At 40.7% G+C, this 14,711-nt stretch overlaps 1 protein-coding gene across 2 annotated transcripts in view; it reads right to left on the bottom strand.

The window, feature by feature from the left end:
* LOC115469219 (ATP-binding cassette sub-family B member 5-like) overlaps window positions 1-14,711 on the bottom strand; it is a 133,791-nt gene that overhangs the window by 55,793 nt on the left and 63,287 nt on the right. For both annotated transcript variants that reach the window (XM_030201661.1, XM_030201651.1), the window contains exons 15-18: window positions 14,314-14,475; window positions 5,656-5,811; window positions 4,722-4,850; window positions 339-443 (exon numbers count right to left, since the gene is read on the bottom strand). In XM_030201661.1, coding sequence (XP_030057521.1) covers window positions 339-443; window positions 4,722-4,850; window positions 5,656-5,811; window positions 14,314-14,475 — 552 coding nt within the window. The remainder of the gene's footprint in view (window positions 1-338; window positions 444-4,721; window positions 4,851-5,655; window positions 5,812-14,313; window positions 14,476-14,711) is intronic.

Below are 14,711 nucleotides of genomic sequence, written 5' to 3'. Positions count from 1 at the left end.
CCGTTTACTAAAGCTTAGTTTGAGTTATCTGCAACAGGGCCCATTTTATTCCTATGGGACCTGCTGCAGATAACTGGAGCTAAGCTTTAGTAAACAACCCCCTAAATGTGATTGAAAACATTTTCTTTAATAAATATATTATGATGCAAGTGTTAATGGAACGTGTTGGTCTGTTTTTTCATCTGTTATTTGGATTTTATTTTCTATTTGTGCCTGTATAAAATAGACATAAAATAAGCCCATTTTGTTTTTAGATTCCCTGTAATGAAAGTTTCCTATGTTTAAATTGAAACTGATATAGAAGTACTAGGAAATAATTGTATTATGGAAGAGATTACCTGCATGAAAAATGTAATAAAGCAAACAATACCAATAACCACAAATATGATGGAGAATATGTTACTCTGTTGTCTTATCCACTCTTTATCCTCACTGGCAAAAATCTATGAAAAGAGAATTTAAAAATAAAATATTGGTGTTAGTGTTTGTCTACACATATAACGAGAATCAAAGAAAACTATGTCAGATAAGGGAAAGGGAATGAGAAGTGATATGCTGCCTTTTTGTGGTTAAGCAGTTTACATAGTATATACAGGTACTTATTTGTACCTGGGGCAACGGAGGGTTAAGTGACTTGCCCAGAGTCACAAGGAGCTGCAGTGGAAATTGAACCCAGTTCCCCAGGATCAAAGTCTGTTGCACTAACCACTAGACTACTCCTCTACTCCTAAGAGAACCATGAGGGCATGGACTCCAATTTACTTTTCTCAGTCCTCCCAATACTTCGATCTTAGTTTATTCCTGGTTCATAGTCATAGATGCAAATTGTTCTCAGGTACTCCCTTCACTTTTTTTTGCATCTAGAATCCTTTCTGGTCATTCCATTCTTTCTTGACGTCAGTTACTGTATCTGTCTCCAGTGCCTCCATTGGAAAGTTATTCCTCCTCTCTTTCTATGAAAAATATTACTAGATATTGTCCCCGTCTGGCTCTAGAGAATTCTGTCCTTTGAAAAAGGTTTGTTTCTCATGCATGACTTACATACCATTATGGTACTTGAATCTCTCTATCATATCCTCCATGTATCTCCTCTTCTCTAGGGTGTACATATTTAGGAGCCTGTTTACAAAGGTGCGCTAGTATTTTTAGTGTGCACTAAAAATTATCACGTGCTAACCATGTAGATGCCTATAGGAATATTATGAGCATCTACACGGTTAGTAAACAATAAAAACGCTAGCGCGCCTTTGTAAACAGGGCCCTTAGGTCCTTCAGTCTCATTTCATTTGATGGTTAGTATAGCAGATGAGAACCAGGGAAGCCAGAGTTCAAATCCTGCTTCCAAACGCCCCTGACCTGCCCATGCCTCTTCCATTGCCATGCCCCCTTTTGCATTTAAGTGCGAAGACATAGGTGCTATCCTATAATTGGGCATGTAAGTGTATTTTCATGCAGATCTGCCATTTTGATGCCTTACATCCGTTAGAACACATTTCTGCATCAAATGTTGGGCACCTAATTAGAGCCCAACTTTAGGCGCATTATCCTGACACTTACTCTCTGAAAATGACCTTGATATGATAAAGGTTAATTTAAGCAGGGTGAAAGTAGAAAAACACTAAAAAATACATACAAACAACAGTTTACACTTGCCCCTAGTATTATTTTTAAAGAACTTGACATAGATCCCTGGATTCTATAAAGAGGGACTAAGGTTGCGCACACAACTTAGGGCCCTGTTTACTAAGCAGCACTAAGGGTGTGCTAGCATTACTAGTGCACGCTAAATGCAAAAGTCACCCATAGAAACATATGGGCGATTGTCGCATTTAGTGAGTACTAATTTTAGCGCATGCAAAAAACGCTAGTGCACCTTAGTAAACAGGGTCCTTAATTGTTTAACAAGGTAATAAGGGCCAAAAATTGGCCACTATTAAGAAAATATTGGCACTAATTGGCACTAATTAGAATTTCTGTGTGCAAATTTCTAAGCATATTCTATAATAAATTCTTCATAAATTCTAATGTGTGGATCACATGGGAGGGGCATGGGTGTTACTGAAACATGGAAACTTGAATTGTACAGAGTGTATCTTTGGTATCTATTTATATAGCATGTGTACTCTGTGGTAAGTTATCATATTTACACATGTAAGACAGCTGTTGATGGTTTTTTCTGTACACTTGTCCATTCATATACATTTTTTACTCGGCATAGATATAAAGTAGTTCACTATATATGTATTTTTTTGCTTTGATACATATATATTATAGTATATATATATATATCCATTTTTTTGCCCATATGTCTGCTTTTGATGCAAAAACTTCCTTTTTTTATTTCAAATTTTTGTTCAATTGATTTTAACATTTGGTCTTATTTAAAATGTATGTGTCTCAGCCTTTTTAAGATGTATGTGCTTCGGTCTTACCATAAAACGTCTTTTAATGTAATGGATTTTATATGACTTTTATATATGTTTAATATATTTATATGTTTTTTAGAATCATATTTCTGACCCCTGAGGCAGACGCCTTTGTGTGTCGAAACACAGACAGTGTCGGGTCTCTTGAATAACCAATAAAGCATTTTCACAGCACCATCTCCCGAGTTGGTTTAATCTGTGGTCAGCCTTTACTCTTCTTGTTCTGTTGCAGGCAAAAACACATAGTTAAAGCTTGTTTTAGGTATATTAAAAGCAAGAAGCCGGCAAAAGAATCGGTTGAACTTCTAGATGACTGAGGGGTAAAAGGGAGCACTCATGGAAGACAAAGCCATAGCACCAAGGAAGAGATACCAGTGTCAGAAATGGCATTCAAAGCTGATGAGTCAGAGAAACTGAATGAAAGGCACAATTTGACAAATTGAAGAGTAACAAATCATCTGGACTGGATGGTATTCATCTCAGAATACTGATAGAATTGAAAAATGAACTTGCATGACTATTGTTAGTAATATGTAATTTATCTTTAAAGTCAAGCATGGTACCAGAAGGTTGGAGGGTGGCCAATGTAACGCAGATTTTTTAAAAAGGTTCCAGAGGTGATCCGGGAAATTACAGACCAGTGAGCCTGATGTTGGTGACAGGCACAATGATAAAGACTATTATAAAGAACAAAATTACAGAGCACATTCAGAAGCATGGATTAATGAGACAAAGCCAACATGGATTTAGTGAAGCGAAATCTTGCCTCACCAATTTACTATGTTTCTTTGAAGGGGTGAAGAAACATGTGGATAAAGGTGAGCCAGTTGATATTATGCATGTGAATTTTCAAAAGGCATTTGACAAAGTACCTCATGAAAGACTCCAGAAGAAATTGGAGAGTCATGGGATAGGAGGTAGTGCTCTATTGTGGATTAAAAGCTGGTTAAAAGATAGAAAACAGAAAGAAGGATTAAACAGTCAGTATTCTCAATGGAGAAGGGTAGATAGTGGGGTTCCCCAGGGGTCTGTGCTGGGACCGCTGCTTTTTAACATATTTAATAATGATCTAGAGATGGAAGTAACTAGTGAGGTAATTAAATTTGCTGACGACACAAAGTTATTCAAAGTTGTTAAATCGCAAGATGATCTTACGAGACTGGGAGATTGGGCATCAAAATGGCAGACGATGTTTAGTGGAGTAAGTGCAAAGTGATACATGTGGGAAATATGAACCCTAACTATAGCTACGTGATGCAAGTTTCCACATTAGGAGTCACCAAGTAGGAAAAGGATCTACATGTCATCGTTGATGATATATTGAAAACCCTCTGCTCAGTGTGCGGCAACAACTAAAAAAGCAAATAGAATCTTAAGTATTATTAGGAAAGGAATGGAAAACAAAAATGAGGACATTATAATGCCTTTGTATTGCTCCATGGTGCAACCACACCTCGAATACTGCTTGCAATTCTGGTCACCGCATCTCAAAAACGATATAGTGGTATTATAAAAGATACAGAGAAGGGCGACAAAAATGATATGAGGAAAGGCTAAAGTGGCTAGAGCTCTTCAGCTTGGAGAAACGATAGCTGAGGGGAGATATCATAGAGGTCTATAAAATAATGAGCAGAGTGGAACGGGTAGACGTGAATTGTTTATTTACTCTTTCCAAAAATACTAGGACTAAGGGGCACACTATGAACCTACAAAGTAGTAAATTTAAATCAAACCAGAGAAACTTTTTCTTCAAACTTGTAATTAACCTCTAGAATTTGTTGCCAGAGAATGTGGTAAAAGCAGTTAGCTTAGTGAGGTTTAAAAAAGGTTTGGATAGCTTCCTAAAAGAAAAGTCCATAAACCACTATTAAAATGAACTTGGGAGAAAATCCACTGCTTATTTCTAGGATAAACAGCATAAAATGTACTTGTAACCTGGATTACAAGTAGTGCTACCATGTATGGCTATGGCATATTTTCTAGTAATAGCCGAGAACAGAAAACTTTCTATACATCCTAATTCAAACCTTCCCAGTCACACAAAGCACTGTTACAGTATGTTGGGTATTTGTGAAGCAGACTAATAAGAAAAGTTCCTGGTTAACTCAGCACTCTGCCGGCTCCCACAGGAGTTGCCTACTAGGATTGTATTTATCATGAGTTCTTATAACAGCATCCACTATTCTTTACTTGTGGTGAAATTCTTTCAACACTAATCAACTTTTAGCTAGTATCTGTGATTTCCTTTATAGTATTTATCTGATGGCTAAAATGAGAATGAATTGTCGAACTTACCGTTATAATTTTTGCAAATATGATGCAAAAAGCAGGGTGTGATCCACCATTAATGAATGCTGCCAGTGTCCCTAATGTTATGGATGGCCACTCCGATTTGTTCAATTTTAGAAGCCTAAAGAAGGAAACCTTAGAAAATAATAATTATAATTGTAATCATCATCATCATAAGAACGGAACAACATTTGGAACACAACACATCCGATATCATGGAATTGAAAACAATACTATGATTTTCATCGATGTTATGGCACCAGGAGACATAAGAATTAAAGACAAAAAAAAATGGAAAAAATTAATAAAGTATTGACACCTGACAATAAAAATTATAAGACTATGGAACAAGCCATATTGGGCTATCTCTATTGTTGTAAGAGCCTTAGACAGTGTTACACCAAGGCTAGACAAATTTCTTAAAACCTTGAAATTTCAGAGTTGACAACCAAGGACTTACAGAAAACAGTTTTGCTTGGCTCAAGATACATTTTACAAAGGTACCTGGATAATTACTAAGCTTCTGAACGAAGCTCAAATTCTCCAGTGATACCAATTTTTTGTTTCTGTTATGTGCCATGTATCACATTAATAAGAGTAGTACTAACAACACCACTGACAAATACTCTTCACATTTCCTTCTATTATTGAATGATATTTTATATATTGAAAGTGGGCCACCGACCCTACAGAATTCACTGAGGGTTAAAATGCACCTGCAGGTCAAAGGCAACTGACTCCTGAGCTGGCTCAAATATCTACCTTGCCACAGAAGTAAATAGGGAAAGGCTGAATATCTTAGAATATTTGGTTATTTTTCCAGTTCATCAGCTTGTGTCCTTCACATAGCAAGATGTAGGTATGAGTTACAGCGTGCTCTCATTTTGTGATAAAATATGATTCATGAGCAAATCTAGGAGGGCATTTTTGTACTGCTTACTTCTTTACTCTTGCTTTCTTCTTTCTCATCCTTTTCTGTAACATATTTTATACTTAATTTCTTTGAAAACAAACCATTCATTGGATATTCTTCCTTCTGTGTATCCAGATCATGGGTTATGACTGAGTCTTCCTTATTGTTTTCCACAGCTATAGACTAAACACAAGATAAGCATACCTTTAGATCATGGCATAGCTGCTCAAGAATTATTTCATACATTCTAACAGTACTGCAACACAATATCATTACAAATTCCGTGGTCCTTTTACCAAGCTGCGGTAAAAAGGGCCCTGCAGTAGTGGCAGGTGCCATTTTTGCTACGCACCAGGGCCCTTTTTACCGCAGCAGGTAAAAGCCCCTAAAAGACACAGCCATGCGGTAAGATTATTCTTACTGTGTGGCCATGCTGGCGGGAGCCCTTATTGCCACTCATTGTGGTGGTAACACAGCAGTAACTAGGCAGTTCGTGGTACTTCCTGATTACTGTTGGGTTACCGCCGTGCTAGAAATTATGGCAGTTTGCTCTTGCACCAGAAATGGCACGTGCTCAAGGTGGAACTACCGCCGGTGGCCACATTGGGCCAGCAGTAGTTCCAGGTTACTGTACAGCAACCCTTTAGTAAAAGGGACCCTCTATTCCTTGAACCTAGCTAGAAAAGGCATTATTTCTACAAGTGGTGCAGCATAGTACTGTTTGAAAGAGGCCCACTACCTTTCTTTTACTAATAGCTATTGACAGTACATGTATTATTTATGTGTATTAGGTTTCTTGATATACCACCCTTCTAACTGGCAATCAGAGCTGTTTACAAACTAGGTATAGGATGAAATAGAAAGGAACGCAGGAAAGGCAGATTGTGAAACAAGAAGGGAAAGAGAAGATAGAGTGAGAAAATCTAAAGGGAATCAGAAGTCACTGCCTACTCCAATCACTGGGACAATTGCCCCATTTCAACCACCATTCCAGGGAAGGTGTAGCCTTAAATCTAGGATAAAACAGCTCAGTATGAAGCGAGAGGGGGTAGGGAGTTCTAAAGAGATGGAGAGACACAGAAGAAAGCCTTCTGTCTGGTTGAGGCAAATAGGAAACAAAAGACAGAGGGGATGCAAAGCTGGTGTTTAGAAATCAAAGGGATCTGGTTGGGAGATAGGGTGAGATGGCAGAGGCAAGATAAGGCAGGAGACTGGTACATTGTGCCTTTTGGGTCAGGGTGAGTATCTGCTGTTGTATAATAAAAGGAATTGGTAGCCATTGATAGGTATGAAAGAGGGAGGTTACACAGTCGAAATGGTTGACCTTTGCTAGTTTAATGGATGTGTTTTGGGCTGTCTGTAAGTGATTTAGGACATCAGAATGGAGTCCAGCATAGATTGAGTTACAGTAATGTAGTCTGCTCGCAACAGGGGCATACAGAAGCTTAGCACAAGCTGAATCATCTAGATAGCTACAAACTGAGTGTGATAGTGTGAGCGGGGTTAGAGCTGGTGGTCTTCATAAAATATATCCAGACAATGATAAAAAGTGAAACAAAACCCCTTTATTAAACAAATGCAGAACCCCATTACCTCACAGGGTTCTGCATTTGTTCTGCAATATGCAACAAATAAAGAATAATGTCTCTTTAGTTTCAGAGGCAAACTCCACACAGGCCTGTAGCTGACTGGCCTCAAACCCACAGTACATACAGCTACTTGAAGGGTTGCACAAACACAGGTCTGACTCCAGCCATACCTTACAACCAGAATTCTTGTAAAGCTAAAGTTAAAGCTTGGCCTACCTTAGCTGGGTTCTGGTAACTTACATATGAGCAGGGGAGACCTACAATGCAGGGTGGATTCTCTCCTCCCAGGGCCTCCCTGTTCTGTTCATGGAGATGGGACTTGGGATAATTTATGACAAACCACAGTAACTCTAGCACCCGAATAGTCAACCACATTGACTTGATTGCTCCCACCTGAGATGTGTTCTTGACTAATTAATGGTCCAGGTAAGGAAACACATACACTCCCAGTCTGCGTAGATATGCTGCAACTACCACCAGGCACTCTGGGGCCAGACGCTAGGCCCAATGGCAGAATGTGATGAAGTGGCATTTCCCCAGTCTAAATCTGAGATACCTCCTGTGACTGGAAAGTATCGAAATGTGGGTATAGGCATCCTTTAAGTCCAGAGAGCATAGTCAATCATTTTCTTGAATGAGAGGAAATAGGGTGCCCAGGGAAATCATCCTGAACTTTTCATTCATCAGAAATTTGATCAGGGCCCTTATATCTACAATGATTCAGAATCACCCCCCCCCCCCCTGTTTTCTTGATCTCAAGAAAGTACCTGGAATTGAATTCCTATCCCTCCTCCCCTGGTGGTATGGGTTCAACCACTCAGGCCTGCAGAAAGGCATAGATTTCCTGTACAAGTACTTGCTTGTGCTGAGAGCGGAAGTAAGACGTTCTCGGTGGGCAATTTGGAGGTCACTGATGCCAATTTAGAGTGTACCCACAATGGACTATTTGAAGCACCCACTGGTCGGAGGTTATAAGGGGCCATCTGTGGTTATAAAAGTGAGCCTCCCTCCAACCGTTAGGTCATCCAGAACATGTACTCTTTGCCAGGCTCTGCTGGAGCCAATGAAAAGCCCATGCCCTGCATTGACTGCGGAGCCAGCTAGGATTTCTGGGAATGGGACTTGCAAGGCCTGGGACGGGGTCCCTGAGTCGCCTGAGTAGACCGAGCGGAAGGCTGGTACCTACACCTTTGAAAGTAATGGGACCTGCGCTTCTGCCCAGTCGAAAATCTTCTTGTTGAAGTAGATGCAGACAGAAGTTGCTAAGACAGAGTATGGATTGTATCAATGTGTTTAATGAGGTTAGCAACTTTTTCCACTTTCTCTTCAAATAAGTTGTCCCCCTCAGCTGGGCACGTCCACCAATCTCTCCTGGACAGTCTGTTCCAGGTCAGAGACATGCAGCCATGAGAGTCTGTGCATCACCACACCCATTCCAGAGAGTCTGAACACAATATCAAAAGTGTTATAAGCAACCCTGGCCAAACAATACCAATACTCCATCTGCTTATTGGCCAACTGACAAAGCTCAGTGGCCTGCTCCACAGAGAGAGAATCCGCCTCATTAACTATTAACTAGAGACTTCAAGTAAAGGCTCGTGTAGAGCTGGTAGGACTTGTTGTGGGCAACAAGCATCGTGGCCTGAAAAGCTTTCCTCCCAAATGAATCTAAGGTTCTGGCCTCCCACCCCGGGGGTGCTGAGGTATGAGACCAAGAGCTCTTAGCTTGTTTGAGAGTGGATATGACTACCAAAGAATTGTGAGGCAACTGGGCCTTCTCGAATCTGGGAGCCTTCTGGATATGATATTGCATATCCATCTTCTTGGGTGCTACCTGCACTGAGAGGGGAGATTCCTAGATCCCATCTCCTTAGGAGGAGACCTATAGCCCAAGACAGATAAGATCTCTGCCCTGGGCTCCTCCTCTGTCTCCAACTTAAATGGGATGACTGCAGCCATTCATCTCTCTCGAGGAGGTAAGGGATCAGAAGGGATACCATATGTAATGTGGATCCTCGTCTGACACCCATGAGCGGATCCAGTCATACTCCTCTTCCTCTTGAGAATTAGGAGACTGAGCCTGCACCAGCCTTGATCTAGTGGAACAATCTCCACGCTCCAAGAAGCATGGAGGTTCAACCCTTCTCTCAGACTCTGGGTAAGCTTCCTCCATCGATGTTAGAGGGGGTACTGACTGCTCAGGTCTCAGCTCTGACACCCTGAGAGATGTCTGTGTTGATGTTCTGGGTACAGGCGTTGGTGGACCTCAAAGTGAGCTTGGAGCTGTTCCACACCCTCAATATCAAAGTGAAAGCTCCCTGCAGCAACTGTGCCAGCTCCTCTCGGAGCATGCACTGGAACAGATCATCGAAGGCAGGCCTCAGCAAAGGCATTGGAGCCAGGGCAGCCTTTGAGAGGTAGCAAACCGGTGATGGGGACCAGGCTGCTCTATAATTGATGCACCGGCACCTCTTCCAAGGAGAGGGAGTGCTCCTCTCGATGCCAGTGCTTCCTGGGTATCAGAGATTCTGATGCCCTGATGCTATGTGCATTAAGAAGGACCAATGTTTATGCTTCCTGGGCTTCCCCTGATGCATAGAGCCTCGATCCCCCGGTGCCAACAAGGATGCCTCAGAATCTGAGCATCTCCCTGGTTTTAAGTCTGATGTTGACCAGTCCTGGGGCCTGATAACAGCGCCCGGTGTCGAGGCAGGTGGAGTCCCACTCAATGCCGTTGCACTCCCAATGGTTACCAGTGTCATAGCAGCCATAGAGGTTGATGCTGCAAGTGCTGAAGACTATGGTCCTGCCTTTGAAGAGCCAAAAAGCTTCTTCTGTTGATCCAATCACACACTCTCTGTGTCCTGGCCTGCATATTAAGACAAAGATCACAAACAGAGAGGTCATGGTCTGGCCCAAGGCACCCAGGTCTGTAAGTGGAATACATTTAAAAAATTTTGTTGTGGATCCTCAGAAGCTTGACTAGCTGAGTGCATGTAATTTTTTTCAAATACACACGATGCCATTTCATCATTGATCCAAATTTTAAAGACTTCAATTCTTAAAAACTTGTATTAAGCTACTTAGCTTTCAAACTGTCAGACTTGGAGTCCCTACATAGTAGATGCCCGTCTATCTCTATATAGGTCTTTGGATGATTTCTATATTTTCATTAATTTTGCACATTAGCAAAGTAAGGGGCCTTTTTACTAAGTGGTGTTAGGAACTAATATATGCCTAACAGCATAAATGGCCTAATACAGGACGTGCTAAAAGTATATAAGAACAGCCATACTGGGTCAGACCAATGGTCTATCTAGCCCAGTTCTTGTTTTCCAACAGTGGCCAAGCCAGGTCAAAAGTACCTGGCAGAAACCCAAATAGTGGCATCATTCCACACTACCAATCCAAGGGCAAACAGTGGCTTCCCCATGTCTGTGTCAATAGCAGACTAAGGACATTTCCTCCAGGAACTTGTCCAAACCTTTTTTAAACCCAGATATGTTAACCACTGTTACCACATCCTCCAGCAAAGAATTCCAGAGCTTAACTATTCGTTAAGCTCTGGAATTCTTCTGGAATATTTCCTCCTATTTGTTTTTAAAGTATTTTCCATGTAACTTCCTTGAGTATCCCCTAGTCTTTGTACTTTTGGAATGAGTAAAAAAGTTTATTTACTTCTACTTGTTCTACACCACTCAGGATTTTGTAGACCTCAATCATATCTCCCCTCATCCGTCTGTTTTCAAAGCTGAAGAGCCCCAACGTCCTTAACCTTTCCTCATACCAGAGGAGTTCCATCCACTTTATTATTTTGGTGTCTCTTCTATGAACCTTTTCTAATTCCGCTATATCTTTTTTGAGACACGGCGACCAGAACTGAACGCAAGGTGAGGTCGCCTGAATGCAATACTCAAGGGTTTTGCCATCTCTGTGTGCTAAGTATGCAGTATTTATTTTGTCTTATTTTTCTTTTGGAAATGCATGTTAGGGATGGAGAATGGCGTGAGTGCACTATGTATTTATTTTTAAAACTTATAACCCGCCTAATAAACTAAGCAGCTTACAACAAGAAAACACACATAACGTAGTTGATACATAATAAATTAATCACATACATCAAATGTTTATAACAGTCCCTCATCAGTTTTAAAATAACCACAGGGGAAAAAAAATAAACATTATGTCCCCATAAAAGCCTGCAGGAAAAGATGTCTTTTAAAAGCTTTTTTAAACTGCAAAAAGGAGGAACAAAATCGTAAAGGACCATAGAAAGTATTCCATACCAATGGACCTGCAATGGAAAAAGCACTTTTAATTGTATCAGAATAGTATATCTGTTTCAGGTCTGGAACAACAACCTTGTTTTCCACACCTGATCTCAATGACCTATTAGCTTTATAAAGATGTACAACACTTCTCAAATACACAGGAGTAGGGCAAAATAAACTCTGGACCATCAAAACCAAAACCTTATATTGTATCCTATGCTTTACAGGTAACCGATGTAATTGTTTTAACACTGGTGAAACATATTCAAATCTCCCTATTTCACAAACGATATGAGCAGCTGCTTTTTGGATAACTTGGAAGGCATGAATTCTAGGCTGAGGCACTCCTAAATAAAGAGCATTACCAAAGTCTAAACTCATCAGAACATCGGCTTCAGTCTCATAATCAATCTCAAATAATAAAAACATGCTTGAATGTCCGTACTAACCTGTTCTTGAAAAGAAAGGTAGGAGTCCAACTTTACTCCTAAATTTCTAATTGATGATTTAACCAATATTTGAACATCTTGCAACACAACACTGTGCTAACTGGTTAGCGCATCCATAATGCGGAAGCCCTTAGTGCCACCTAAATAGGAGGAGGATAAGTGCTGCTGTGGTAATTGTTTTAAATGGCCATGCCCTAGTGCTAGCATTACTGCATGGCCAGAAATTCAATAGAAGGGAAAAACACCTATTTTACAGGCTGCATTAGAAATGGGCTTAGCACGCCGGAATGTTCCATGTTAGTACATGCTAAGGTGGAAATTCTTTATATAGCACCTTAAAAATCAGTACTGTAAAACCACACGGTTAGTGTGATTCTATAAACTACACCTAAAGTTAGGCGTACTTTATAGAATACGCTCACATGCCATTCTTGGGCCTAAAATTTAGGTACATCCATTTAGGCCACCTAAAAGTAGGCTTGCATACCTATGCCTAAGTTAGGCACAGAACGAGTGTATTCTATAGTAGCACACATAGTTTTTTGAAATACCCATGATCTGACCATTACACACCCATGGCCACGCCCCTTTTTTGACTGTGCACATTAAAATTTATGCTCACCGTGTTATAGAATATGCCTAAAAAGTTGTATATGTAAATTCTAATTAAAGCCAATTAGTGCTGCTAAATGCTTCTTAGTATCCAATTATCAGTGCTGATTGGCTTGTTAATTAAGTTGTATGCGCAATTTGGCCATGCGGCCAAATTAGTGCGTAAAACTTAAGGCACCATATATAGAATTTGGGGGTAAGCCCATTTACTAGCACAGCTTAGTAAAAGGACCCCTAAATTTTCAAAGCAGTTATTTACAGCCACCTTTTCACTCTGAATGTTTCTTTCTTTCAGTTTTCTACTGCGTTCCTGACATCAGCTACGGGATTTAGAGGAAGGAGGCAGGGATAGGCTTGTTTGCTTGCCAAAATTTTTTGACATGATTGGTGCAATGCCTTTTCCCCCCTCCCAAAGTGACTCCAATTTCTGCTCCCTCTTGCCAAGTCATTGCCAAAAATGAATGGAATGAATGAGGATTCAGTTCAATCTGTCCTCTCAGTCTTTTGATTCATTTAAAAACCAAAAATATTCTAATACCATTCATCTGAAAATAAATGCACATCTTTACTACTACTACTTAACATTTCTAGAGCGCTACTAGGGTTACGCAGCGCTGTACAAATTAATAACTAAGGACGGTCCCTGCTCAGAAGAGCTTACAATCTAAAGGACGAAATGTCAAGTTGGGGTAGTCTCAATTTCTGGAGTAGAGGTGTTGTGATTAGGTGCCGAAGGCGACATTGAAGAGTTGGGCTTTGAGCAATGATTTGAAGATGGGTAGGGAGGGGGCCTGGCGTATGTGCTCAGGGAGTTTGTTCCAAGCATGGGGTGAAGCGAGGCAGAAAGGGCGGAGCCTAGAGTTGGCAGTGGTGGAGAAGGGTACTGAAAGGAGTGATTTGTCTTGAGAGCAGAGGTTACGGGTAGGGACGTAAGGGGAAATGAGGGTAGAGAGGTAAGAAAGGGCTGCAGATCGAGTGCATTTGTAGGTTAGTAGGAGAAGCTTGAACTGTATGCAGTATCTGATCGGAAGCCAGTGAAGTGACTTGAAGAGAGGGGTGATATGTGTATATCGGTCAAGGTGGAAGATAAGACGTCCGGCAGAGTTCTGGATGGACTGAAGGGGGGATAGGTGGCTAAGTGGGAGGCCGGTGAGGAGTAGGTTGCAGTAGTCAAGGCGAGAGGTAATGAGAGAGTGGATGAGAGTACGGGTGGTGTGCTCGGAGAGGAAGGGGCGAATTTTGCTAATGTTGTAGAAGAAGAAGCGACAGGTCTTGGCTATCTGCTGGATATGCGCAGAGAAGGAGAGGGAGGAGTCGAAGATGACACCGAGGTTGCGGGCAGATGAGACAGGGATGATGAGGGTGTTATCAACTGAGATAGAGAATGAAGGGAGAGGAGAAGTGGGTTTGGGTGGGAAAACAATAAGTTCTTTATATCATAATCATAATAAAAAAAGACATAAACGTTGTTCAAAAAAGATACAAACATGAGACATAATATATCTTTATTTTCATTTGTAGTTCTGGAAAGCAAAATTAAGACTAATGTCTTGTTTTTAAGAGGGCAAGTGAGATGGAGGCTAGTAATTTGAACTGACCTATGTAAGGTCACTTATAGAATCAGTGGTAGATAGAAACTATGCTCAAGCACTTCTGCTAGGACAAAAGAAAGACCTACGAAGAAGACAAAAAAGAACTAAGTTGCAGGCAAGTTGATATTCTCAGCAATACATGAAAAATATTTTAAGCAAAGCCACAATGTACCTGTGCTGTGGCAAGTGAATAGTATAGGCCTCTTTTCTTCATTAATTCAGCGTGTGTTCCCTTTTCAACCACAGAGCCATTGTTCAATGCCACTATCAGATCTGCAGTCCAAATGGTGGAAAGGCGATGAGCTATTACAATAGTGGTTCGACCTTCACTTGCCTGCAAAAACAAGGATTAGGATTTGTACTAGGATTGCTTAATACAAAACTAACACATGCCAAAATATATATTTAAAAACAGAGCTGACCTCAGGCATTAAGATATAAGAAGCACACCGTTTATAAAGAGTGTGCTCTATTTGCACATCGTGCACATTCTTTCCTGATATTGTGCACATGTGTGAACCAATACATATGTGTGAACTATGCACTATATGCAACTAGAGCACACTCTTT

This window comes from Microcaecilia unicolor, chromosome 1 (genome assembly GCF_901765095.1).
Source record: "Microcaecilia unicolor chromosome 1, aMicUni1.1, whole genome shotgun sequence".
Classification (NCBI taxonomy): Eukaryota; Metazoa; Chordata; class Amphibia; order Gymnophiona; family Siphonopidae; genus Microcaecilia; species Microcaecilia unicolor.
This window is presented reverse-complemented; position numbering and strand designations above follow the sequence as displayed.